General features: G+C 50.2%; 7 protein-coding genes across 7 annotated transcripts; 5 read left to right on the top strand and 2 right to left on the bottom strand.

Moving 5' to 3' along the window:
* Positions 1–2643: 2643 nt before the first annotated feature.
* COL26b_006025 (uncharacterized protein) lies at positions 2644–4279 on the bottom strand (the record flags this gene model as incomplete). The annotated part of the gene is made up of 3 exons (XM_053178853.1): positions 2644–3267; positions 3334–3669; positions 3773–4279. 3 exons carry the CDS (start codon positions 4277–4279, stop codon positions 2644–2646), a joined length of 1467 nt encoding a protein of 488 aa, XP_053037160.1.
* A 1653-nt stretch (positions 4280–5932) lies between these two features.
* Positions 5933–6812, top strand: COL26b_006024 (uncharacterized protein; the record flags this gene model as incomplete). Its single annotated transcript, XM_053178852.1, has 2 exons — positions 5933–5948; positions 6343–6812. 2 exons carry the CDS (start codon positions 5933–5935, stop codon positions 6810–6812), a joined length of 486 nt encoding a protein of 161 aa, XP_053037159.1.
* A 373-nt stretch (positions 6813–7185) lies between these two features.
* Positions 7186–7760, bottom strand: COL26b_006023 (uncharacterized protein; the record flags this gene model as incomplete). Its single annotated transcript, XM_053178851.1, has 3 exons — positions 7186–7402; positions 7466–7662; positions 7716–7760. The coding sequence occupies 3 exons, from the start codon at positions 7758–7760 to the stop codon at positions 7186–7188; spliced, it is 459 nt and encodes a 152-aa protein (XP_053037158.1).
* A 1752-nt stretch (positions 7761–9512) lies between these two features.
* COL26b_006022 (uncharacterized protein) lies at positions 9513–12017 on the top strand (the record flags this gene model as incomplete). Its single annotated transcript, XM_053178850.1, has 4 exons — positions 9513–10361; positions 10407–10680; positions 10741–11211; positions 11278–12017. 4 exons carry the CDS (start codon positions 9513–9515, stop codon positions 12015–12017), a joined length of 2334 nt encoding a protein of 777 aa, XP_053037157.1.
* Positions 12018–17396: 5379 nt separating this feature from the next.
* COL26b_006021 (uncharacterized protein) lies at positions 17397–19246 on the top strand (the record flags this gene model as incomplete). The annotated part of the gene is made up of 8 exons (XM_053178849.1): positions 17397–17430; positions 17486–17530; positions 17598–17704; positions 17770–18328; positions 18381–18628; positions 18682–18897; positions 18957–19049; positions 19103–19246. The coding sequence occupies 8 exons, from the start codon at positions 17397–17399 to the stop codon at positions 19244–19246; spliced, it is 1446 nt and encodes a 481-aa protein (XP_053037156.1).
* Positions 19247–20030: 784 nt separating this feature from the next.
* Positions 20031–21875, top strand: COL26b_006020 (uncharacterized protein; the record flags this gene model as incomplete). The annotated part of the gene is made up of 4 exons (XM_053178848.1): positions 20031–20402; positions 20638–20937; positions 21380–21561; positions 21614–21875. The coding sequence occupies 4 exons, from the start codon at positions 20031–20033 to the stop codon at positions 21873–21875; spliced, it is 1116 nt and encodes a 371-aa protein (XP_053037155.1).
* Positions 21876–23015: 1140 nt separating this feature from the next.
* COL26b_006019 (uncharacterized protein) lies at positions 23016–23967 on the top strand (the record flags this gene model as incomplete). The annotated part of the gene is made up of 2 exons (XM_053178847.1): positions 23016–23842; positions 23898–23967. The coding sequence occupies 2 exons, from the start codon at positions 23016–23018 to the stop codon at positions 23965–23967; spliced, it is 897 nt and encodes a 298-aa protein (XP_053037154.1).
* Between the last annotated feature and the right edge of the window lie 791 nt (positions 23968–24758).

Genomic DNA, 24758 nt, shown 5'->3' with positions numbered 1-24758 from the left:
TTATGTAGCCCGTCTCCAGTGCCGTCGCGCTGGTGTTGGCGGTGGTGGTGATGTGGATGGATGGATGATGAGTTGTCGGGAGTGGATAAGATGAGATTCACGAGATGGGAGAAGAAAAAGCCATCACGCGCTAGGTGGACGGTGGTTTAGCTTATTCATTACCTACGCATTATTCGCACCCTTTTGGGCAAGGACACGAGAGATAAGGCCTAGACACGGATGGCGGGACGGGGGGACGGGGACGGAGACCCGCTTTCCCAAATGAGGGTATCGTGAAAATTTTTGGCTGCCCTATCCTGGGGCCCAGACTGCACTTTTTGTGTGTCGACGTGGCTTGTGCTCCCGCGCCAGTGGCCCGGCGTGTCAGTCACTCACTGCAGAGGAAATGTCACTGGCCGCTTCTCCATAGTATTCATCGGTGTCATCTCGATTTACCCCGGATACACTGGAAGGGGCGCATGTGAGATCCACTCGAGAACGGAGTGCAAGTCGCCCCCGGAAAGTCGACATTTTGTGTGCTCCTAGTTTCAGTGAGGCTGTCTGTCTGTCAGACCGTCAGCTGTGAGTTTCGGTGAGTGAGTAATTAAGACGTAAGATAAGAAGAGAGACAAGAAAAGGCTCAGCACGGCCCTCCGATAACCGCGTCCCGTCGTTTCCTTTCAACACGTATCTGGGACAGTTCTCAAATTGACCCATCATTGGCTGCGTCTTGTTTTGTCATCTTTTGGTCCTTGTTTCTTTGACTGGAACAGACCGCCGCGAAGAGACGGCGCCGTCCGCAAGGGAGACACAGACAGGAGTCTTGTTTCCCCCCTTCGGCTCCATTTCTGCCGAGCGATTGGCGGTCTGAAAATGACTCGTTTTCGCCATCATCGCCACCGTGGTTCATGTGCCCGGACTTTAGCCGACCTCGTCAACATGTGCTTGATGCTGGCTGCATGACGATGACCGAACATGTCTACCTATTCTAATGAATGTGTCAATCGACTCAAATATGTCTTTTGTTGTGCAATCTTTCGCAAGATCTTCGATATTGCTAATTATGGCGGCGTCCGCTTTCCCAAACTTCTCGCCGGCTAGCAAACTGCGTGGATTCATTTATCGCTGCCAACGCGGCGTACATATTCGCGAGTCGACGGTCGTGGATTGACGTCACACAACTTTTGCGCATTGGCTTTGATGTGAAAGACCGATGTTCGGAAGAGAGAAATAAGCTTGTGGTTGTGCAGCTGCTTCCCTCGCTATAAGAACAGCGTTCGTGCTTGTTTGTGGAGATGGAGCAGAAGGTCAGCGCTCTAGTTTGGCAGCGGGTAATGGTTGTTTCGGTCACTTTGTTGGTTGCACAGTCTTCACTGTTGGGTCTCGCAATAGGGAATGGCGGCAAACTCCAAGGTTGGGACAAAGGTAGTTGAGCCGCGGGTAGGACACATGATGCATCGAGTCTGCAGGTTGGTGGATAAATGACCGAGTAGACACAGCGCCATGATGTCGGCGAGCCGTAGCTCGCTTCTTGCTTGACTTCCACCCTCGATGGACGCTCACAAATGGTGATGTTTGGGTAAAGCCAGTGACAATAAACACTGATACGCGGGTTTGTTCACTTCGTGATACTCGAGACCCTGGCTCTCACCATTCCCATTGCTTACTCTGGACTTCAGACAAAGGTTTCAACCAAGGGTTCGTAGACTTTATTAATGGACATCTCCCACTTGCACGCTATGCCTTCGTGCCAGGCCTCGACACCGGCACACTGTCCCAGAAAGTCATCCTTTCCAGTTCCACCTCGTCCATACCGCCAACATGAAGTTGACTTCCATCATCGCTACATTGATCGTCGCCGTTGCTGCAGTTCCCGGCGATCCTACAGGCCACTGGTTCAAGCGAACTTGCGAAAACATTGAACTAAAAGCCAACCGGGGAAGAAGAAATGGCAGCTTTTACGTCGACCTCTATGCGAATTGCCACCCCATATCAGGGGACAAAGTTGCCAACAGGATGGAACTCGACAAATGCCTTGGAAACCTGAACGGCGATCTGGCGTGGATGCAAAAGTAAGTCCAATTTCTTTCTCACGGGACCTACTACAATGGAGTGCTAACAAGGACAGCGGTGGATTCGATTACGACTGCAGTGGCTGCCAAATTATAGACACGGAGGGAGACAAGTTTATCATGCAGTGTTACTGCAACTTGAAGAGAACTACTATCAACCTCAGTCAGTTACCACGCACTTATCTGCCATGCTGTACCACAGCGACGGTTACTGACCATTTATCTCAGACCTGGGTATCCGCAATGAAGATGGTGTTCTATGGTGTAGCTACCAGTCTGCAAGCCGGCTCAGTTAATGGGAGCCCTGCCTTCCCCGGGTACGCCATTTCAGAGCATGCGTGTTGATGACGCCAATGGTCATGACGAACGAAAACAATAGCATTCATAGGTTTTAGGCCGATGCTTGCTCAAGTATCAGAATATTGTCATATGCCTGCTTAGATTGCAAAACCCGAACTCTGTCTCATGACTAATAAATCTGGATGTTGAACTTATTCTAGCCGCATCCCCAAGCCCCGCTTCCCAAAACGTGATCTCATCATGGTATCTCTCGCTACAGTGAACAAGGTAAACTGCAAACCTCATGCAAAACTCAGGCCATGACAGTCTTTCCCCCGTCTTTGGTCAGGCGGGACCGAACCTTGATACGAAGAGCCCGATGAGCTAGTCGCTGCAGGACAACTACATTCCGCTCATTCCGTAAGCCAAGAACCGTGCTCGGAGCAAATACAAGTGCCTGTCCAGTGTGCAGAGACACGATCATACCAAAGAGCTCCAACGCAGGATCTTTTGTTCCCACTGCGATGGGCGCAACTGCATGACTTGACTCTTCCTCACCGGCCATCGTCACCGACATGGAAGAGACACCAGCCAAGTGTTGGCGTAAGGTCCGAAGCCAGTCGGGTGAGGTGAATCGATGTACAATCGTCATGGAACACAGGTCGAGAAGCTTGGTAGAAACCGTGGGCTCTTGAGTTGAGATGAAGACTCGGACGCCAAGATGGCGCTGCAGGCGGATGGTTTCCAGCAATGAGTTGGTGAGAGTCTGACTCTCATCGGATTCTTTCATGTACTTGTGCGCCTCATCAAGAGCAACCACCTTTCCAACGGGAGATTGCTGCTTCAGGAAGAGGGACAGGCAGATGTTGAATAGAGAGCAGGCCAGCTCTGGCGTAACACACGGGCAAGACAAATCAACGACGGTCAGTTGACCCGACTGCGACAAATCATTAGCCATATGAAGAAGGTAATAGTGTCGTCAATAATGAAGAGTGATGATTACCTTAGGCGTCCAGTCGATACTAGTCCTGGTAGCCTTACCCGTGCCTCCCAACATGAAGCTTTCAAGCGTATCAAGGCGCTGACTCAATGGACTTCTCTGTGCTGGGGTCAAGTCTGCCTCGCTCAAACGCTTCTTGAAGGTTTTGTACTTGAAAGGGATGCCAAGGTTCTGCTGCTCAATGCGCATCTCTCGCAAGATCCGATTGATAACGTGCATGTACAGTGGCATGGTGCCCTCTCCAACTGCCATCAGGTCATTCATGCGCTTGGTGTTGAGGTCTCGGTCGCTGAGCCTCAAAGGCTCAATCTTGAGATTTGAAATGCCGCTGTAGATTCTCTGCCAAGATGTTGGTTAGGAAACAAAGCTGCCATAATGGATTAGAAGATTCTAGGATTACCTCGATGGTGCGAACGTTAGTAGGGGCACACAATACCCTGACTGAAACGTCCTTGTTGGATGCAAGGAAAGCTGCCTCGCACGGGAGACCACCCGAGTCCGAAATGAAGCTGTCGTAGTGGAAGATAATTCCAGTGAGGGGGAGAGTCAACTTGCCCAAGTAGCTAGGGAGTAAGCTGTTCTCCAGAAGACATGCTAGCGTGTTGCTCTTTCCGGAACCTTGACTACCGCATATGAACACGCTCGAGGGACAGGCTACGTTGTGAAAGATTCTGGAATCCACTCTGGTAACCCCAGTGGCGAGCGAATCCTCGGAGAGGCTTATACCGAAGAGACCGTATTGCGAAGGAGGGGATGTATTGATGACGGGCACTGTGAGAAGAGGGCTGGACAAGACCTCGTCACGGCCTTGTTGTTTTGGGTCCAGGTTGAGATGATCCATCTGAGCCACAATATCAGCTAGCTCCGTATAAGATATACCGTGACTGCCATGTTGACTGCTCTCGTCGTCGGAAGCTGCTGAATACATCGTACCCGAATCTGACGACATGGTTGCGAGCACAACAAGTAATGGATTGAAGGCTGTGGTCGACTTGTCTGGGTTGCTGGTGTGATATTTGCGAGACTCACGAGCCCAAGTGCAAGTTTTAAAGATAATCGAGAAGTTCCAGCAATGGGACCTAGGGGAGACGGTGGCTCAAAATCGAAATGGTACGGCGTCGTTGCGTCTCAAAGATTCTGCGCGGAAGTTCTTCCAGTCAATTACAGACAAGTCCAGACGCAGCCCGCTGGTCACTAGTCTTGAGTCAATAAACCCTTGAAACGCAGTACGATGGAAGCCATTGGCTTTGAAAGCTCTTCAAGATTCCCGCAGATTTTGGGGACAAAGGTCGGGGAACAGACAAGCCCTTTGCGAATGCGACTTTCGATGCGTCTGTAGTCAAAACATGATGCATGGCTTCTTTGATCTGGTCATCACCGTCAAAGAACTATTTCGGAAGATGTGACAACAAAACCTCGCCTCTTAGGAACCAAAGGGTGCCCAAACACCATAGCCTATCATGACTGGATCTTAGAGGGATGCATCGAAAGATGAAGAAGCCATCGTTTTGATGCTTCGTGTTGCAGTGTGTCAATTATTCGCTCAAGATATCCCGAAGTGACTTGTTATCTTCTAGGACATGCTTGACCTCTGCCTAGAATCCACCAAGTACGATGAAAGAGCAATCCATGAGGTGACCTTTGTTTGTGTTAAATGACGTCGTCTACTCAATGAACGATCTGAGATGTAACGACGCTTACGCCCAGATTTCAAGGAATGTCAGGATCGTGGGCGGAACATATAATATCAGTTGCACTGCCTAATCGCAATATCGGCATTTAGAAACGGAGGAAAATATTACTGGCACGAACTCAATGATAAGGCATGCCAAGCCTGCCAAGTGCTATCTAAAATTGATTCGGAAGGCGCAAACGTAATCCAAGAGAGTTGAGTGCAACGTTCTCCAAATATTGAGGGGACACATCGGAGCACGTATTTGTGAAGCTTTCTTGGGTTCCGATGACGCCGAAATGCAGAGAATGTCGCTCGCATGAATGGACATAGATAAACCCAGACCATACGTCCGAAGCACATAGACTTGATTTCTCCATCTCTGCAGTCTTCCCGTTACAGCTCAATGATTATGCATCCTCTTGCCTTGTTCGCCTTAATCGGTGGTTTGGTGTCGGCGAGCAGTCCAGTCTCCTACGATGGCTACCAAGTACTTCGCGTCACGACAGGCGCCAACTCAGCTGCCGTCCTGGAGAAGTTGTCATCCATCGAGTATGATGAGTGGAACACGGTAGTGAACAAGCACATCGATATCGCTATTGCGCCAAACCAGATCGAAAGGTTTCAAACTTTGGCTCTTGAATACCATGTAATGCACGAGAACTTGGCAGTATCAATTGCCTCCGAGTCAGCTACAGGGACCACCTGGAAGAGACAAATCGACGATCTCGAGTGGTACGATAGCTACCACCCTTATGACGACCATAAGGCATACTTCGAGGCACTCCACAATGCCTTTCCCAATAACTCAGAGATAGTCTCGTCGGGGACTTCGTTCGAAGGCAGAGACATTTTTGGCATTCACTTCTGGGGTTCGGACGGACCGGGAAAACCGGCCGTGCTTTGGCACGGGACTGTCCATGCCAGAGAATGGATAGTAGCGCCGGTAAGCTAATGCGACAAAAGGCCACCGTGGAAATGCTAAGGTCACGGACGACAGGTTGTGGAATATCTCACGTTGCAACTAATCCAGGGATATGGCGTTGACAACACCACGACTGCTTTTGTGGATACTTATGACTTTTGGGTGTTCCCGTTTGTCAACCCAGTGAGAACTCTGTGCTCGAGCTCTAATGAAGCAGTATGTATTCTGACACCTCGGCAGGATGGATTTGTGTACACTCAAACAACGGAACGATTGTGGCGGAAGAATCGCCAACCAGCCCCAACCTCAACCAACTCGACGTGTTATGGTCGCGACATCAACCGTAATTGGCCGTACAAATGGGATGCTAATCCTCTTGGGGCTTCTACGGACCCTTGTTCTCAAACATACAAAGGCATCGAGGCAGGCGACACCCCGGAGATGGAAGGACTGCACAAGCTTGTGGACACTTTGCGAGACGCAAGTGGGCTGAAACTCTACATCGACTGGCACAGCTACAGCCAGTACTTTCTGACCCCCGTCGGCTACAACTGCACCTACTACATTGATACTCTTGGCCAGCACATCAAGCTTGCTCAGCTAGCCTCGGATGCCATTCGGGAGGTTGAGGGTGTCACCTTCACGTATGGCCCAAGTTGCGCGACTCTGTATCCTACGACTGGAGCAAGCTTCGACTATGCTTACGCCGTTGGCAAAGCTCAATGGTCATACTTGATCGAGTTGCGGGACACTGGCGATTTCGGGTTCGTATTGCCGCCAGAGCAGATTCTTGGTAGTGTGAAGGAGCAGTGGGAGGGCATGAAAGTCATGTTGAGTGTCCTTGATGAGGTCTTCTTCGATGGAGAAGGTCCAGCGGCATTCTGAGTCGAAACTGAATGCAGGAAACGTATGTGTTGAGCATCGGATAAGGTACTGAAGGAATATGCATCATGTACAGTAGATTTCGCGCAGAGCTGTCCAAAACCCTTGTAAGCCGGCTATTCTGGTGTCCTTGTACGCTCATAACTCTCATTCAACCCTTCGCTTTTGGTAAACCTCATGAACATATCTGATACACGCCAAAACAAGTGCAAAAGCGAGAATCCCTATGTTTGAGTCGAAAGCTCTGCGGTAAAGAGGCTTGTCATCGGCTTGGAAAAGTTGCGCTCCATAAATTGCTGCAATATTCGCGCTCATGATGATCCTTGAAAGTAAAAATCAGAATCTCGAATTGTGTTCGGTGACGAAGCTGGAAAACTCACATCGCCATAGCCAGTGATCTCTCTTCCGGGTCAGTGCAAGTCAGCGACATCCACGTGATATTGAGAGGGTGCGGGAATGAGGCAAACGTCTGCGTCCAGACGACTCCATAATACCGCACACCTCGCTTGTTGATCTCCGTAAAAATGCGGTTGAGAATGTAGCCGAACATGTGCATTGCGACTGCCAGTATCGTAGTCTCGCCTCGCTTGTTACTTAAATCAGGAATTAGCATCCGGCCCTCCAACTAGTTATAAACGTGACAAGACATCACTTACAACCGGTCGGAAATGTAGCTGAAGCCAAAAGAGACTGGTGCTTGAAGGAACAAGCCCACAGCAGCCAAAGCATTACTCGTAAGTGAGGGAAAGCCGAAGCTTCTGATGATGGTCGGACCATAGGTGTCGAAACCTCTGAAAGGTCCGTTGTTGCCGAGAGTGATGAAAACATGCACCCATATGCGCCAGTTGGAGAACTGCAATAGTCGGTAATGCTATCAGAGAATTAGGGCGATGCAGGAAGACTCACGGCCTTTTTGAAAGCAGCGATCCCAATGTGCTGCTTCTTGTTCATTTTGTTGGGATCATCGATGCGCACGCGCGTCTGCAAGATGTGAAGCTCTCGTTCCGTAAAGATGTTGACTTGTGGCAGAAACCAGCTATGCGGGTTATGGAACGCGTCTGGGAGACAAAATCCTACTACTATGCCGCTGGCAATAGTGAAGGCTCCCATCACGATGAAAAGCCAGAACCAGCCAGGATACCCGGCTACTCCCTTCATATGTAGGATTCCATATGCAATTAGCTATGCAAAGGCCTGGCCCAGTTGGTTGCCAAAGAAAAATATCATAACCCGTTTGGCAGTCTCTTTGCGTGTGTACCATGTTGATAAGGTCCAGAGACCGCCAGGGATGTAACCACTTTCAGAAACTCCAAGGAAAAACCGGGTCGCAAGGTAGCCGGCATAGTTGTGCTGGAAGGCTTGGAACGTACTAACCAAACCGAAGAAAAATAACTGAAGGGTCAACCACTTTCCCGGTCCAACCTTGTACAAAATCATGTTTGACGGAATCTCGAAGAGAACAATCCCAAGGGACAGCAGTTGTTGGCCAACATTGAATTGAAATTGCGTGATGCCTACGTCTTCCATGAAGGTATCTGTTATTGCGTTCGCGATATTGCCTCGATCGAGTTCTGCAGTCATATTTTACGTCAGATGGCAGTGGAATTTAGGGGCTATCGTTCGTACGCACGCAAGCAGAAGAAGCCGAGTGTCAGGAGTGGCATAATGATCAAATCTAACCTGCATTGGTTCACATGTTAGACCCAAGAATTCTAGATATAAGTGTGCGACTTCAACACTCACTTCCATTTCGCTTTCGTCTCTTCGTCCTCCGTCCAATCGACCGGCGATGAAACCTGCTTCGTGTCGCCATCGACGAGATTCGCGGAAGGGGATCGATCTATTAACGAGACGATGTCTGCGGTGCCCATGATGTCAACGAGGGGTTGATGTTTTCGTTCGGAAAGACCTCATCAAGTTGATACTTGATTTGCTTGAACCGAGAAACATGAAGTAGCAACAAACATGGCTGGTTGTTTCCAGTACTCCAGTTCGGAATTCAGCGTCATTCTTCTGCAGGGCTTTCTCTTGACCCAGACGAAACCGAGCACACCATACCGGATCTGCGGAGAAGATCCGAATCACTGGGTCCGAACATAAGTCTTATCAGGCCAGTAAGCTCGACAAGAGACAACTGGGAAGGAGCGATATTGCGTGCTTGGTGCGGAGTATCATCGTCGGTGCCTACGCATCAGGCTTTGGCACCTAGGCGTTGGTCATGTTTCAATAGCGAATAAATCACCACGTGGAAAGGCATTAATCTCCGCGATGGATGTTGGAGTAGCGCAGAAGTACGCGATAGTCCCAAATTGACGCAGCGACTTGAAGTACCTTAGGCTAGAACTGCCACTGATTGGACTTGTATTGTGTTTGCTTACTTTGCTGCGGCACAAGCTTTATAAAATTGTTCAAGTAGAACTCGACGAAAAGGTACGGGAACAATTCCAACGTCGGGCATATTACTGCCGTTGACAGTTTGGAGTGGGAAATCCGCCCGAGCACGTCATCTTCCCGGCGGATTCGATCATCCAACACTCCACTCGGGGCACATCTGCGTCGGAGAACCTCCGACATGCAAGCATCCCCAATAAACTTAGTGATACAAAGGGCACTAGCCTAGCTAGATGAAATTGATCTAAATGTCATTCGTGCGGTCGCGCCTTCCGTACGTGCATTTTGCATCCATCAAAACCCATCGCCGCGATGAAAACCTTGTCCGACGAGGAGCTCACAAATCTCGCGGGCAATTACTTCGCCCCGAAGGGACTTTACCGTCACACGAAAGCCTTGCCATTTTTGGGTAGTCTTGAGTGTAACACAAAGACTCTCATTGCTGGGCAATGGACTGAACTCATCGTGGAATACACGGTTGGTGCCAGTGGCCTTGCTGATGGAGCTTGGATCAAAGGAACCTTCAAGTTCTACTCGGACTGGGCGCTGTGTCAGACTTCCGACCCAAAGGAAGACAACTACGTATCGTTAGAATACACGCCAGGCCCTCTCCACGAAGGACAAACGGCGGCGACGGTACAGTCACTGGCTGTTCGTTTCGACCAAAAGGGCCACGAGCGACCATTCCAAAAGGCCATCATCGTTAACATTGTCGACGGTGACATGAACCCCGGAGATAAGATTACTGTTCGAATTGGCGACAGACGATGGGGATCGCGGGGTACCCGAGTTCAAACATTCGTTGAAGACAAGTTCTTGATGAGGTGGTATATTGATCCAGTCGGAACTTCAAGATTCGCTCCCATCAAGCCTGACATTGCTTTTCCAATCAAATCGGGACCAGTTGCTAGAGTCAAGACCATAACTCCCCGAGTTGTTAGGCCTGGCGTTCCCGCCCCCCTTCACGTCCATACCGAGAACATCTGGGGCAATGCGACAGCAGACCTAGGGAATCTGAAAGCTGAAGTCAAATTGATCAAAGTTGGCTCCAAGGCAGAGGTTGTCCAGACTAAAACTTTGCCTTTCGCAGCTCAGGGATGGACGGTGATGAATGACACATACGAGTTCGTCAAAGATGGGGACTACGATCTCGTCGTGGCAGTAATTGATGGTGAGGGATCTGTCATTGCCACAGCTACAGACTAGGTATCTGTCGATGCCTCTCTACCCATCCCTCGGCCGTTGTGCTCTGATCTTCACGTTCACTCCGATGACACTGTCGGCACCAACTCGACCACATACAACTTCTCTTACGCCAAGGAAATTGCCGGCCTTGACGTCGTCGGATACACTGCTAATGATTTCAACATTACCAAAGAGAAGTGGGAGCACACGCTTGAGATCATTAAGAGAGTTGATTCGCCTGGCGAATTTGTCGTATTCCCTGGGACAGAATGGTGTGGCAACTCAGCCGCTGGGGGTGAGTAAACCTGATTCGAATGTTGTTGTGCTCTTACGAAGGAAGACTGATTTGATTCAGGTGATCACAATGTCGTCTTTCTCGATGACCCGAAGACGAGTCAACCCGAGTTCCCTTTTGACAAGAAAGGGAATGTAGCTCGTAGCTTCGAGTGGAACGAGGACGGACCGGCAGAGCTGATACCCGGCGCTTGGCCACTGGATGAAGTCTACGCGACTTACGCTCATACACCTGAAAGCCACCTTTTGATCCCCCACGTTGGCGGTCGTCGATGCAACCTAGCCTGGCACCATCCCCAATTGGAACGTCTTCTCGAAATTGGCAGCGCTTGGGGGTTATTCGAGTGGCTTCTTCGCGACGCCGTGAAACGGGGCTGGAAACTCGGCGTTTCCGCCAATTCGGATGAGCACCGGGGCCGATGTGGAGGCGGGGTACCCGGAACTGCCGTCTTTGGCACGAAGGGTGGATTGACCGGCGTCTTGGCCGACAAGCTGGAGCGTGGTGAGGTTGCGAAGGCCTTGCGGGCAAGGCGTACGTTTGCGACAACAGGCGAACGCTTAGTTGGGATCGTACGCACCGACAACGGACATCTTCAAGGCGATGATGTATTTGTGAAGGATAATGAGGAACTCGTTCTCAGGTACAGCTTCTTTGGTGCGGGAGGGTACTCTTCCATCGAGGCTTGGGATGCGAGTGGTCGGATTCTCCACCGGGATCTCCAGAAAGAAGCAGAAACTCACACCACGGCATCAACTCCTAGAAAGATTCGCGTGACTTGGGGAGGGGCTCGCGTTTACGACAGATATCGTGAGGCTGTCTGGCACGGATCAATCCTCCTTCCCGGGGCGGTAATCTCGCATATTCGACCTTTCGGGGGCGTGCTTCACAATGCCGAAGATGAGATCAAGCAACTTTCCCAAAACCAGGTGGTCTCCGAGACCCGAACCAGCGGGGATTTCGATGGTGTTGACATTTTCCTTGATGACACATCGGAAACCCCCTCTACTATCAGCGTATCGGGCCATTTAGGTGGATACGTCAAAGTTGGTGACGCCCTCAAAGGAAACCCCCACAACCCGCAACCTCGGTTCAACTTGGTTGCAACGGCAAAGGACTTTACTCAGGAAGGAGGGGTGCGCGACGACATAGTGGGCGGTGCTGGCCTCTTTGTGTCCATCGATGGTCTGTTGGATGTTCCATTGCCCAAAAGAGTTGAAGGCAGCTTCACAGTGAAGGCAGAGTCTGGTAGTGGTGGTGACCGGGCGGTGTACTTTGTGGGCAGAGAGTATGGTGGAGGGAAGGTCATCACTAGTCCTGTATTCATCAAGTACGAGTGAGCCATTAGCTAGAAAGAAGCATCCACAGCGCACATACTTTGTGCGGAAGGCAGATCTGACCCACGCAACTCCAACAACCCCAATCTCTCGGGCCCAGTGCCCATTTCGCGCATCACCTGCACCTCCTCGGGCCTCAGAATTGGAAACCGAAGGTGAGCGAATACGCGCTCTGCCTTATTGAGAAAGGAGACTTACCGTCCGCGTCTTCTGACGTCGCGATGCAGATGGCGAGATCATCAATGGAGCAGAGTTTCTCTGAACAGGGATTTGGCTGTGGTTGTCATTGGACCACCCCGGATTTCGGCACTGCATGCACCTGGTGTTTGGTTTGTGGACGGGGGTGGGGTAGTTCAATCTCAACGCGCCTGACAGGTGCAAGAGACGGCCAGGTTCCAGGGAGTTCCTCGACGGCAACCCGAACTGAGGCCTAGTGACGGCTTTTGTGCGGAATGGGGAGGAAGTGGACATGGCAAAAAGAAAATAGTCTGGTACGGTACATATATAAGCTTGTTAACTCCCCAGGTATGCTCCGGCATCCACCAATTCATGGTTCGGAGTTTGTAAATTTGATCGGTCAGCGGAGAGCCCAAGCAATTCGTCCTGCCATTATGCTCGGTCACAATCTTTCCCGTTTCGCTGTATCACTTTTTGTGACAAAAGCAGCCTCATCTCCTGTCCCGCGGTCTGATCCGGCCAGAAATAAATTCTTTGTAACCTTGTAAGTTGTCCCTCCTTCAGTCTCAGACTTGATTTATCGACTCGCCTTCATCTAGATTTGGCTGACAAAGTTTTAGCGGGAGCTCTACTACACAGACCGGGTTTTTTGTCAACGGCACCGCTCCCTCGAGCAAGAATCCAATTGGCAATCCCTCTTTTCCTGGATCAACGACGACTGGCGGCCTCAACTGGCTAGGGTTTGATATCTCTGAGTTTAATCACACAACGATCTTAGCCTACAATCTGGCTGTAGGAGGTGCTACGACAGACAGCACACTTATTCCAACATACACGGAAGGTGTTGCGACCTACGTAGACCAGGTTAACACCTTTTACGATGCATACGTCCACCAGGAAACCCCATGGTCCTGGGACGACGTTCTGATTGGGATCTGGATCGCCAACAACGACGTTGGCCAGTCTTTTGACAGAAACGACACATCCTCTCTGTACCCGAAGGTTTCTGCCCATTACTTCGAACAGACTCAGCGCCTGTACGATGCCGGTGCCCGAAATTTTGTGTTTCTCACATGTGCTCGTAAGTTAATTTCATTGAGTTGCTATTGACGGCAATGACAAAAAGCCATCGCTGACTATGGCATTGCTGTCAATCACGAAATCCCACTAATGATCTGGAATAGCCCAGCAACTCACTCCTTTGATGATCGAAAAAGGCCCAGAAAGCAACGCAAAGGTTGCGGCTGCTGTCAAGCTCTACAATGAGATATTGGAAAAGAACTTTCAAAAGTTTAAAATAGCCCATCCGGATGCTCAAGCCTGGCTGGTCAGACCTTCGAAGTCATATGAAACTGCGATTGCGAACCCACAAGAATACGGAGCGCCAGACGCGATTTGTACAAACGAGGACGGCGTCAGCTGCCTGTGGTGGAACAACTACCATCCTGGAATTCAAATTCATCATCTTCTGGGAGCAGACGTGGCGACAACTGTTGGCACACCTTGGTTCAATCCCCAGTAGAAATAGTAGTGATTCCTAATGACAAATAAAGGAGAAAGAGGTCGCATGAATGCGAAATTAAATTTAAAGTAACGAAGTGGGAGTGCATTGGTATGGTCTCTGGCTAAGAGGGAGCTCACACAACTAATATTGTACTTGCCGTTCACCTGTGGTCTGACGGAGATCTCGATACTACCGCTGTACAATGCATTCACCTGACAGGATGTCTTATCCATACGAATAAAACAGGACCTGCATCGGCGTTTGATAGCTCATGAATGGAAAGGACAGTCCAAACTTAGTGACGCGAAATTGTGAGGCCAGGCACATGCTAAGGAGAGCGGCTGTATGAGTCAGTGAACAACAGCATTTGCTGGTAGCACAGAGTACGCGCCATAATCATGTTGGAAAACCGACTCGGCGAAGGCTGCTTGGATATCGCTTTGCAACCTGGACGCTGAGTGTAGCGATCCACCAGAAGAGCTGGAGCAGACGTGACTTTGACTTGCTGTGACGTTTCTTGAATGAGGTTCACGAAGAAGATAAGTGCACGACTCGAGCTTGAGATGCTATGAGGGATCCTGCCTGGGTCTTCCACATACTGGCTGGAGTCTGGACAAACCAAACTAAGAAGGGATGACAGTGCGCGTCTACTGACAGACCCATAGAAGTATCCAAGAACCTGGACATTCTAGAAACGAATTCCAAAGAGATTGATGAAAAGGTCGTCTTCGGAGACACCGTCGTTTGCCGAGAAGTTTCTGATCACCAATTTGGGAAACTGGGTAGAATCCCGTGTGCGCTTCGACTATCATGATATCATCGTCGAATGCAACCCCAGACCTTCAGACTGTCTCAAAGTTTCCGAAGGCAATGTTCCAACTAGGACAGAAGAAGACTCAATGTGAGTTGAAATATGCTAAATGATGAAGATGTAGAACAGGCGGCAGCCTGGAGACAATCACTCTCCCTTCATGGGTGGACCCAAGAGGGTTGGCAATGCCCCTGAGTGAAAGAAATTAAGCGAGTGATTTCGGACGCGAGTGCACACCCCATATGACGAATAACCCGAGTGCTTCCATGCGATGCTACGTATGGTACTGGTGAGGTTGAAATCTGCAGGCGCCCCTGTAATTCAACCTTGATGGCTTGTGATCACCACTGCATCAATGGAACCCGGATGGCCATTGAGCAACAGCACCTGAAATTTACGAGAGTAGGTACGTCGTCAATCGTTAAAGATGCCTTGAACGATACAAGCATTTTTCGCCTCGAGTGCAATTAAGTTTCGGCAGGCTAAGATGGACCGCAGTCGCTGCTGCAATGAGGTTCCATTCGAACCTGAAATTCTTCACCCTGCGAAATGTATCCGTATACTTCAGGGATCTATCTCACTGAGCCCATGCGAGAGATCAACATCTGAGAGGTAGCAACGAAAAATACCTTGCGCAGTATTGCGCAGGTTTTGCCAAGTTGGTCGCATTACTACAAATCGAATGCAAATATCGGATGGAGACAACTCGGAAGCTTCGGCGGGACGAAGTGCAGCTCAGCTCTCAAGGTCCAAGACAAAAAACCATGAGATCAAGGAAATCTCGGTAGTTGACCGCTGGAAGCTGAGTTGATGACGAGAATGGCGAGGCGATGTTGGAAGTGTCAAGATATTGCTTGCCGACCATTCAGACAACGGGCAGCCACGTCTGCGAGGCCTTGCTTGATGAGAACGTCAACCACGCCTGCAGCGCCAGCACTACTTTATAACCCCTGGCGCGAAGGGAGCACTTGTCGCACGAAAAAATGACATACATTTCGTCTTTCCTAGGCTCTGCCCTCTTCTTAGTCTCACTCTGCCCATCTGCTCTTGTAAGAGTAGCACCTCAGAACACCCCTTTGGAAAGAAGAGTTACTTGGGAGGGACGACCCCTTTTGTAAGACTTCGATTCCATTGGTTTCAGCAGACCTCCCTGGAAACTTCACCGCCCGCAAGAGTCCCAATGCCTCAATTTTTATTGTTGGAGGTGGCATCTCAGGCCTCGCTACTGCCTTGATGCTGGACAGTGTCGGCGTCCATAATTGGGAGATCATTGAAGCCAGCGATCGTGTTGGAGGACGCTTTCGCACAGTATTCGTCGATGATACGGAAGAGTTCGCCGAGATGGGCCCGATGAGATTACCTTACCACCAAGTCACATACAAGAGCGACGATTCCACGCACGCGTACTCTGATCTCCGCATGACTTTTCAACTCGCCGACCTCCTCGATAGAATGAACGAAAGCGATGAGAAGTACAGAATCGACTTTATTCCATGGATCCAGCACCATCCTAACGAACTACTCGCCTTTGGGACGGGCAGACATTCGGATGGCAGGGTACCTACCCCCGCTGAGATTGCGAAAGATCCAAGCCTCGGTGCTCCACCGGTCATGACATCGGCGGAATGTAACAACACTGAGAAAGAAATGAACAAAGTCTTGAAGAACGAGACTCTCATCAAGGAAATACAAGCCGATATTTGGGGGGCTCACAAGCAAGTGATGGACCTAGGCTACGATGATTGAAGCGAGCAGTCGCTGCTGCGCAACCGTCTAAATGCAGATGAGAATGTCACAGATGCAATCTGGACTTCCACTGACTACGATGTCATCTGGGATGAGATGGTGCACAACTCCAACTTAGCTCTTGACGGGTCTGACGATATTCTCGGTGAGACTGAGTGGAAGTGTGTCGACAAAGGCTTCAACCGCATGTCCGACGCTTTTATTCCCCATGTCTCAGACAGACTGATCTTGAACCGCAAAATCCGGAAGTTGGAACCGGTTCATGACGAAGCCGGCAACAGTCGAACACGTCTGTCAAGGTATCCCGGCGCGGCAAACAGGACGTTGGAGTCTAAGGACTACGACTACACCAGCATGGCTGTTACTTTCACCGTGACTCGATTAGGCCGTCGGCGCTCTGTAATATCCCGTGTATGGATTGAACGAATCAGGATCCGGTCTCATCACAAACTATCGTGGCGGAGATTGAAGTGATCGTTTTGTTAGCTTCACAGAAGAAGAGCACGATCTTTACCGGCGAGCATACGGCTCTGACTCATGCTTGGATTAGTTCCTCGCTTTATTCTTCCGTCAGAGGCTCTTTTGAGTTGCTACTTGGGAGTTGAGTTGGGAATGGTCCATGAGGCGAAGGAATTGTACCAAGAGTGGATGGGCCAGTGGATTCATTGATTAGATGTAGGGTTTGTGCGACAGTCACAGATGTGAGCTGGATGATAAGCATGCGAATACAAAGTCTGGTCTTCGGCAAAAATTTGTTAATTGGTTCCTTAACATCAAACGTGTCTTGACAGCGATGCCGTTATTGGCCCGCACGCTCATCACATCTGGCCTTTCGCTTTTTGTTGCCGTAACGCCTGTCAATCTCAGTGGTCCTGAGATCCTTCTGGGATCCTTCTGAACAGCGTTACCTCATTGGGCAGGTCAAATGCAACCATCATCTGAGCGAAAATGGCACGTTGGGTCCCCGCAGATCGTCAAACACCTTGGGAGATAAACAGTTTCCCGAAGTGCTGCGTCGGTCTGCGACTTCGGAGCTCGGGGTTAACTGACTAATGATAAGGTGCTCTTCCCCGCGCCTTGCCAAACCAACATGATACGCAACGATTACCCGATCTCTGTGAAGTTATTTGCGCATTGAGATATCATGTCGGAACCAAAGTCAATTGCTATTGTCGGTGGTAGGCAGAATGCAGTGACCATATAGGCCCGCAGACTTACTAACGACCTGTTTAGCGGGCATATTCGGGCTATCGCTGGCGGTTGCCCTCAGCAAGAAGCGTGAGTCTTGGCGCCTTCTCCCGAAAAAGAGACCTATATAGGACTTGTGAGAGCTGATAAAAAACAGCCGGAAATCGAGTTCATGTCTTTGACAGACATCAATACGACGAGTCGGGATACTCGCCCGATTTCGCCCACAGTACCCAGGCAGCTTCCGTGGACCATAACAAGATCGTAGGTTCCCTGCACACTCGCTCTAATGTGTGACGTGTAGCAATTAACGATTATCTAAATTGCAGTTTCGAGCATCCTACGGAAAGAGCATCCACTATCAACGCCTAGCGCTTGAGAGTCGCAGCGCCTGGGAGAAAATTAACGAATTACGCCGCGAAGAGAAGAATGAAGAAGAGCGGTCTGACTTATTCAGCGGCTGCGGCATGCTTCGCGTCCAACCCGACGCCGATCTTGGTGCACTGGAGCGTGAGACACTGCGTAATTTTGAACGTGACGGGCTACGTGATACACAATTTGTGAAAAGTGATCCCACTGACCGCCAGCGTGCCACTGAGCGCGGTTGGGACTCGAAGCTCCTTGAATTTGCTATCCCGGATTCATCTTCGAATCAGAGCTTTGAGGCAGTTCTCGACTCTACGGCTGGTTTCACTAAGTGCAGTGAAGCTTGCGCTTACTTCTACAAGATAGCTGAACGCCAGGGCGTCGTATTCCACTTCGGGCCCCAGAAAGGTGGTTTTGGGAGTCTCATAGAAGAGAACGTCCCGGAGTCATCTAAGAAAAGGGCTATTGGCCTGAAGACCAAGGACGGAGTTGTTCACAAGGCCGATGTTGTGGTCATTGCTGGTAAGTTCGCTCTCCACAATTTAACAGTTGCAGTGACCAATGTTTCTGGCAGCCGGATCTTTCTCCACGCAACTATTGCCCGAGCTGTCGTACCACCTGGAATCCTCAGCCGGAAGCGTCGTCACCTTCAAGGTCGACAAGGATGACGAGCGACTCTGGGATAAGTACTCTCCTGAGCGTTTTCCTGTGATCACTTGGAAGAGCGCTGCCCGGACTGTCGATGGCAAAGACATCGGAAGTATCTATGTATTTCCTCGGACATCTGACGGCCTCATAAAGATCGGCTACAGGGGCGTTAAGGTATGTAAATGCTTGCAATACTTGTGAAGGTCTTGGAATTGACAACTCTCCAGTTCACGAACTTCCAGCCTGCCCCCCCTGATGCTGGCTTCACGCAGGACGGGAAATGGTCTGTGCCCATGTCGCCCGCTGATTCTCGTGTTGTACCGGACAGAGCCAGAGAGGCTATCAAGCCGTTCGTATCCATTTTCCTCCCGGACTTCAAAGAACAAGATTTTTATTCAACAAAGATGTGTTGGTACACTGACTCACTTGACAACTCTTTTGTGGTAAGTGATTTTGAAGTAGGATAAATTGCTCGGTCTTGCTGATTTGGGCCGTGTGCTAGATTGACTACGTGCCGAATTACGCCGATAACTCCGTGTTCGTCTGCACTGGCGGAAGTGGACATGGAGCCAAGTTTCTCCCCGTTCTAGGTGAAGTGAGTACTTCAAATATCCATGTCTTTTAATCACTGCTGATTTGCTATTTTAGCACGCTGCCGATATTCTGCTGAATGGTGAGCAGAGCAACTCGTTTATGCGCCCTTACTGGCGATGGAGAGAGACAGCGCGCAGAGGGAACGGGCTTGAGGAGGGGCCCAAGGGCCCCCGAAACATTGGAAGTTCGAACCAATGAATGTACTTAGAAGATACAGTCCGATAATTTCTACGTTGCTGTGAGCCTTGATCTTTGTGCCTGATAGCGAGTAAACACAGTTGCATGATGTCAATTCCCGAGGTCCCTCCCCTCAGTGACCTGTAATTCTCGCAGGAACCATGAGTCATTTGCTGTTGTGATGTATCTCATCTGAGCTCGTCAAAAGCCAAGTATGCCGCGCCGCTTCGGGCCGCTGGCCAAGAACGTCTGATTCTCCGTTAATTGGACGGAAGAGCTTCCCAACTTCGTCTTCAGCTCGTTGGGATTTGTTGCCTGAGTAGGAAATTTAGTGTGATCCGCGCGTCCTGCATGACACACGAGCAACCTTGATGTCCTGAACTGCCAAGGACAGCTGCGATGGATTTCTTGGCGTTCGTTCTTGGCCACAGAGAGAGACGTCGAAATAAGACACTGCCCCTGACAAAGTATGTGCCGCTTTATCCGAGATGCAACTGTTTGCTCTGGTACGACGTCTTGACGCAGCAAGCACCCTTGCGGATATTAAGTTGACGAGAAGGGCATAAGGAGCGCGAAGCGGAGACGCATCTGAAGGATGAGGGTCCCGGAGGCAAACAGGTCAGGGGTGAGACGAGCTTCCAACAGAAGTCAACAGGAATCATGTTGCGTTATAAGCCGCATTCTTCACCCGCTCTGTGGCGTCTTCACTCGTCCTTAGCAGTGCTTGAGAGGCAAGAAAGTCAGCAGCAAACTTCTGTCGGCTTCTCAACCCCACTTTGTTACTTCCGCTCATACCACCGCCGTCATGACTAGAGACAGAGGTCTTGAGGAAGACAACCCCAAGGAGAAGACCGTCCACACTTCCAACGACGGCACTCCTCTCGACGTGAAGCCATCCGACAATGGCAGCGGACAGGGCAGACATGAGCATGCCGTCAGTAAGGATGAAGTCGACGATACCACACTCTTCTACAACCTCAATAAGGAGAAAGCCGGCTCTTTCACTGCGGAGATGGAAGGTAAGCTTGTGCGCAAGAACTTCTGGTTTCTGCTTGGTCAAACCTGGTGGATCGCCTTCCTGATCCACCTGGACAAGTCCACACTGTCGCAAGCTAGCACTATGGGGATCTTTAAGGATGTCGACATGACGAAGAAACAGTACAATGACCTTTTTGTGGTGTTTTATACTGGCTACCTTATTGCTCTTTGGCCAGGAGCATGGTTGTCTCAGAGAACTGGCCAGAAACAGTTCATCGTTGGATCGCTATTGCTGTGGGCTCTATTGCTCGCAATGCATGTACTTGTCAAGACAGGAGGCCAGATGATAGCCTTGCGGTTTCTGTTGGGCATGGCGAGTCTCCCTTGCTTTGGAATATGTGTATGAGCACAGTCCGACTAACTGATCAAAACAGACCGAGTCTCAGATTGTACCGAGCACCACCATCCTTCATCAAGCATTCTTTTCTCCAAAGAAAAGTCCTTGGGTTCAGCTTCTTTGGTGGGCTTCGGGCAGCTTCGCAAACGTGCTTCTCACCATGGTTGCTTACAAGTTGATCCTCCTCGATGATGCTCATACACTGATTGGCGGGCTGTCGTCGTGGAAGTGGTTGCACATTATATGTGTGATCCTGACCTTTATCATGGCAGTCCCGCTGGCTTTCTTCCTGCCAAACTCACCCGTGGAGGCGAAATGGCTCTCGACCGCAGAGAAGGTACACACAATCAAGGCGATCCGCGACACACAATCGGGCATCAAGAATTCGACATGGAAGTGGTCGCAAGTTCGAGAAGCGTTCACAGACCCCAAAAGCTGGCTTTTCATGTGGGTTGTCATCTGTCCATTGTCTTTCAACTCACTGATGGCAATGCAGATTCCATATGTTCTTCAACGAACTTCCGAACAACACCTCGCAGCAGCTTCCTCTTATTATCGTTGGTTTTGGCTTCACGCCAGCAGAGAGCGCGCTTTTCAATATTGCCAAGCCGTTGATTGGTTCATTTCTTGTTCTTGTATCTGCCGCTATGCTTTATGGGACCCGACTTGGCACTGGCTATACCTGCGCGATATCGTACATCCCATGCTTCGTTGGGGGTATAATTGAGGTGAGGCTTTGATACCATGACTTAGCTTTCCGTCTTCTGACTCCTTCACAGCTTGCTGCCCCTTGGTCCAACAAGGTCGCGCTCGTTGTTGGCACTCAGATTTCAACATTCAAGCCGTCCTATCTGCTCGGTCTTTCTTGGGCTGGTACCGCCACGACCGGGTATACGAAGAAGCTTACCGTTATGTCAACCTGTGTGGTTGCTGCATCGGCTGCAAATATGATTTCGCCCGAGTAAGTCGCCGCTAAGCTCTCCATCAGAAAAGCCGCTAACGATGTTTTTCAGGTTTTGGCAACCCAAGTACAAACCAAGATACACTCTACCATGGGCTTTCATGACTGCATTTTGGTTCATATCACCTGCCATGTGCCTTGTGATCCGCTGGTATCTCGTCCGCGAGAATCGACGCAGGCAGGCTAACCTGGATACTGCTGGAAGTTCGGACGACAACGATATCCTGGACACTGGGGACAGGGTTGTCCATGTGTACAAGGAAGATCTCGATCTGACGGATCGCCAGAATCAAAAGTTTATTTACCCGTTGTGAGGTGATGAAAGTAGGGCTGCTGTGTTGGATACTGAAGGAGATGCAGCCAGGTAGTCAAAAGAACCTAGGACTTGGGAGGCTTATAGGAATCGTTGTTGGAAGAGTTGGATGTACTTTGAATTCTGGTCTTGAAAGCAAGAGGCAGTTTATTTTTTAGAACACTTCAAGCCTAGAAAAGGAATACGGAATAGATTGATCGTTAGATGTCGGACACACCCTGCATTTTGGACTGGAAGTGAGCTTGTGTACCGTATGTATCTTGTCTGCCTTAGTTCATCAACATGATTAGCTATTTTATCAGCAGCGCTTGCAAGCCGGTGCCATATTAATGATCCTAGGCAGCTTGCCAAGACTTTTGTGGAACTTTATTGGATGGCTGATAAGGCAAAATGACCTAAAACCTACATCGACCGAATGAGTCTGCCTGTGTGTGTTCAAATGGAGGCGAGTCCAGCATATTGATCTTCGCTACGTCCCCGCCCACCGTCGCCGAGTCTGATATCGACCGGCTACGGCAGTGATCCACACCTCCGCGCCGGACGAGACTCCGGAGCCTAATCTTTTGTGGGGTGACGTCGATTAAGCTTGTCCTTAGCTCATTTCAATCGGCGACAATTTCGATATTATCCCTGCTAGACGGTACCTGAGGTTCAGTCATCGGTCGAAAGAGCAGATTGTTGCGTCAGTCTCGTGCGACAATGGCTTTGACTTCCGGACTGAGGGAATACCATATCGTCGCGAAACCGAGACTTTCTAAGTCGCTTCCGGGATAGCTTATGCTTATTAGGGAAGGTAGTTCTCTTAACTCCGCAATGGAAGGTGATCAACGGCTCTGATGCCGGGCGCTTGGCCTTCCAGCTCCCGCTACCGACCGCGTAGACAGGGATCCCGGGCACAGCAACTGAAAATAGTTGGTGAACCGCTGAAATGGGCCAATCGCCAAGCAGGATAAGTGGGAAACGGCCATCAATACGAACAAAGTGGATCCGACCTTCAGCATCCGTAGATTGCATCAAGCCAAGGAAAACATGGGGAAATTTGTTGTTGATAAAAAGCCGGTGAGCCCGCGTTGTTGATAACAAGCAATCGAGACTGTTCATCGTCATCAGCAACTCCAAAGCTGACAATCTTGCTGCGATCATGAAGGGTCTTATTATAGGACTGGCCTCTTTTGGCCTCACCAGTGCCGCCGCAGTCAGCTCTTTGGCGCAGCCCGTAGCTCGCCGAGGGTGCCTCGTCTCCGACGAGGGCGCTATTCAAGACCCGGCCATCCAATACACGGAAAAGACAGTTCGCCGTCAGAACTTCCCGAGCAACTTCACTGTCGACGTTAATTTTCATCTCGCCAGCACCGAGGAAGAAGCGGACCTGATCACGGACGAGATCGTCGATGCGCAATGGAAGGTTCTCCACGAGGCCTTCGCTAGGTACGACATCAACCTTGTGCTCAACTCGACTGAGCGTACGGTCGACAACCTGACCGGTTCCGCTTTCCTCATCAACGAGGGCCCTGACAAGGGCTGGGTTTACCACGAGGAAGAGTACAATACGTATCTGAAGGCGACTCGCAAGGGCGGATATGATGCTTTGAACCTGTATTTCTTCAGCAGCTACTCGCCGGGTGCTACAGGCTACTGCCAGTGGCCTACGCCTCTCGCCGAAACCGATGAGTTGACCTTTTGGAAGGATTCGTGCCAGCTGAGCGCAATGACTATGCCAGGCTTCACCGCTGAGCAGGGGGCTTTCGAGTCGTGGAACCTTGGCCATCTTGCGGTTCACGAGAGTGGCCATTGGTTTGGTCTGAATCACACCTTTGCCGGTGGCTGCTCAGAGCCTGGCGACTTTGTTTCAGACACGCCAGCGCAGCTCACCCAGATCTTTGGCTGTCCCGAGGGTTCCGACTCTTGCCCAAACCAACCCGGTTTGGACCCCATTCACAACTACATGGGCTACACTGATGATGCTTGGTAAAATGCTCCTCTCTTGATATTGCCTTGAATTGTGACTGACTTGTTCTACCAGCACGAACGAATTTACCTCGGGACAGAAGGACCGCATGTTTTCAACCTTCCTCAACTTCCGTAGGAAGTAAGCACACCAAAGCCACCGATGGAAGGTGTGTGTGTCTCTAGATCTTTGGCCGGAGGCATGAAGACTGTAGAAGCGAGATTAAAACAATACAAACACTAAAGTTTCTGGTGATACTTTATCTGGAAAATGGAAAGAAACGCAAGACCATGTCAAAAAGACCGAGGTCACATGGTTCAATTGCTATGTCATCCCAGAACAGGCACCGCACGGCAGTCATACCAATCGGCCGACACTTTAAGCCGCTAGAATTATTCGGGTTCCTCCCCATCGCATAGTGGGCACACGTGATATGAAAGACAGTGCAAGACTCTGGCTTTAACTCTAGTTCCGTAGATTTCAAGTTGGATAGATGAATGTCAAGACATAGAGAATCACCCATCTTTTGGCTTTTGTTTGGATCTTGGGTAGATCCAAGACAAATGTCTGGTATGACGTTGACGAGAGGTATGTCTCATAGAACTGATGTGTTGCCTTCTTTTTCATTGCCGACTGGGGCGTTTCGGGCTCAGGTAGCCCTGAATCAGTTAAGTCACCGCCGACACCACCGCCCATCGCAGTTGTTGCCTATTTGAATCTGCGTTCAGCCATCGGAGTCGCCTTTACTGATAGATCACTGCAGCTTGGGGCAAACAATTGCAGGTAACCTACGGCCAGAAGAGCCTCTGAGCGCACACGACGGGTATTGTCCACGGTTCAATGAACTACTTCCAGCACCGTGAAAAGGACTGAAGACTACCAACTTGACACTTTCCCCAGCAGTAGTAACTGACCGCTGCATTTCGTCGACAACAT

The sequence above is a fragment of the Colletotrichum chrysophilum genome (genome assembly GCF_026319265.1).
Source record: "Colletotrichum chrysophilum strain AFK26 chromosome Unknown scaffold_43, whole genome shotgun sequence".
In the NCBI taxonomy this organism is placed as follows: Eukaryota; Fungi; Ascomycota; class Sordariomycetes; order Glomerellales; family Glomerellaceae; genus Colletotrichum; species Colletotrichum chrysophilum.
The sequence above is the reverse complement of the archived record's forward strand: the minus strand, read 5'-3'. Positions and strand labels throughout refer to the sequence as shown.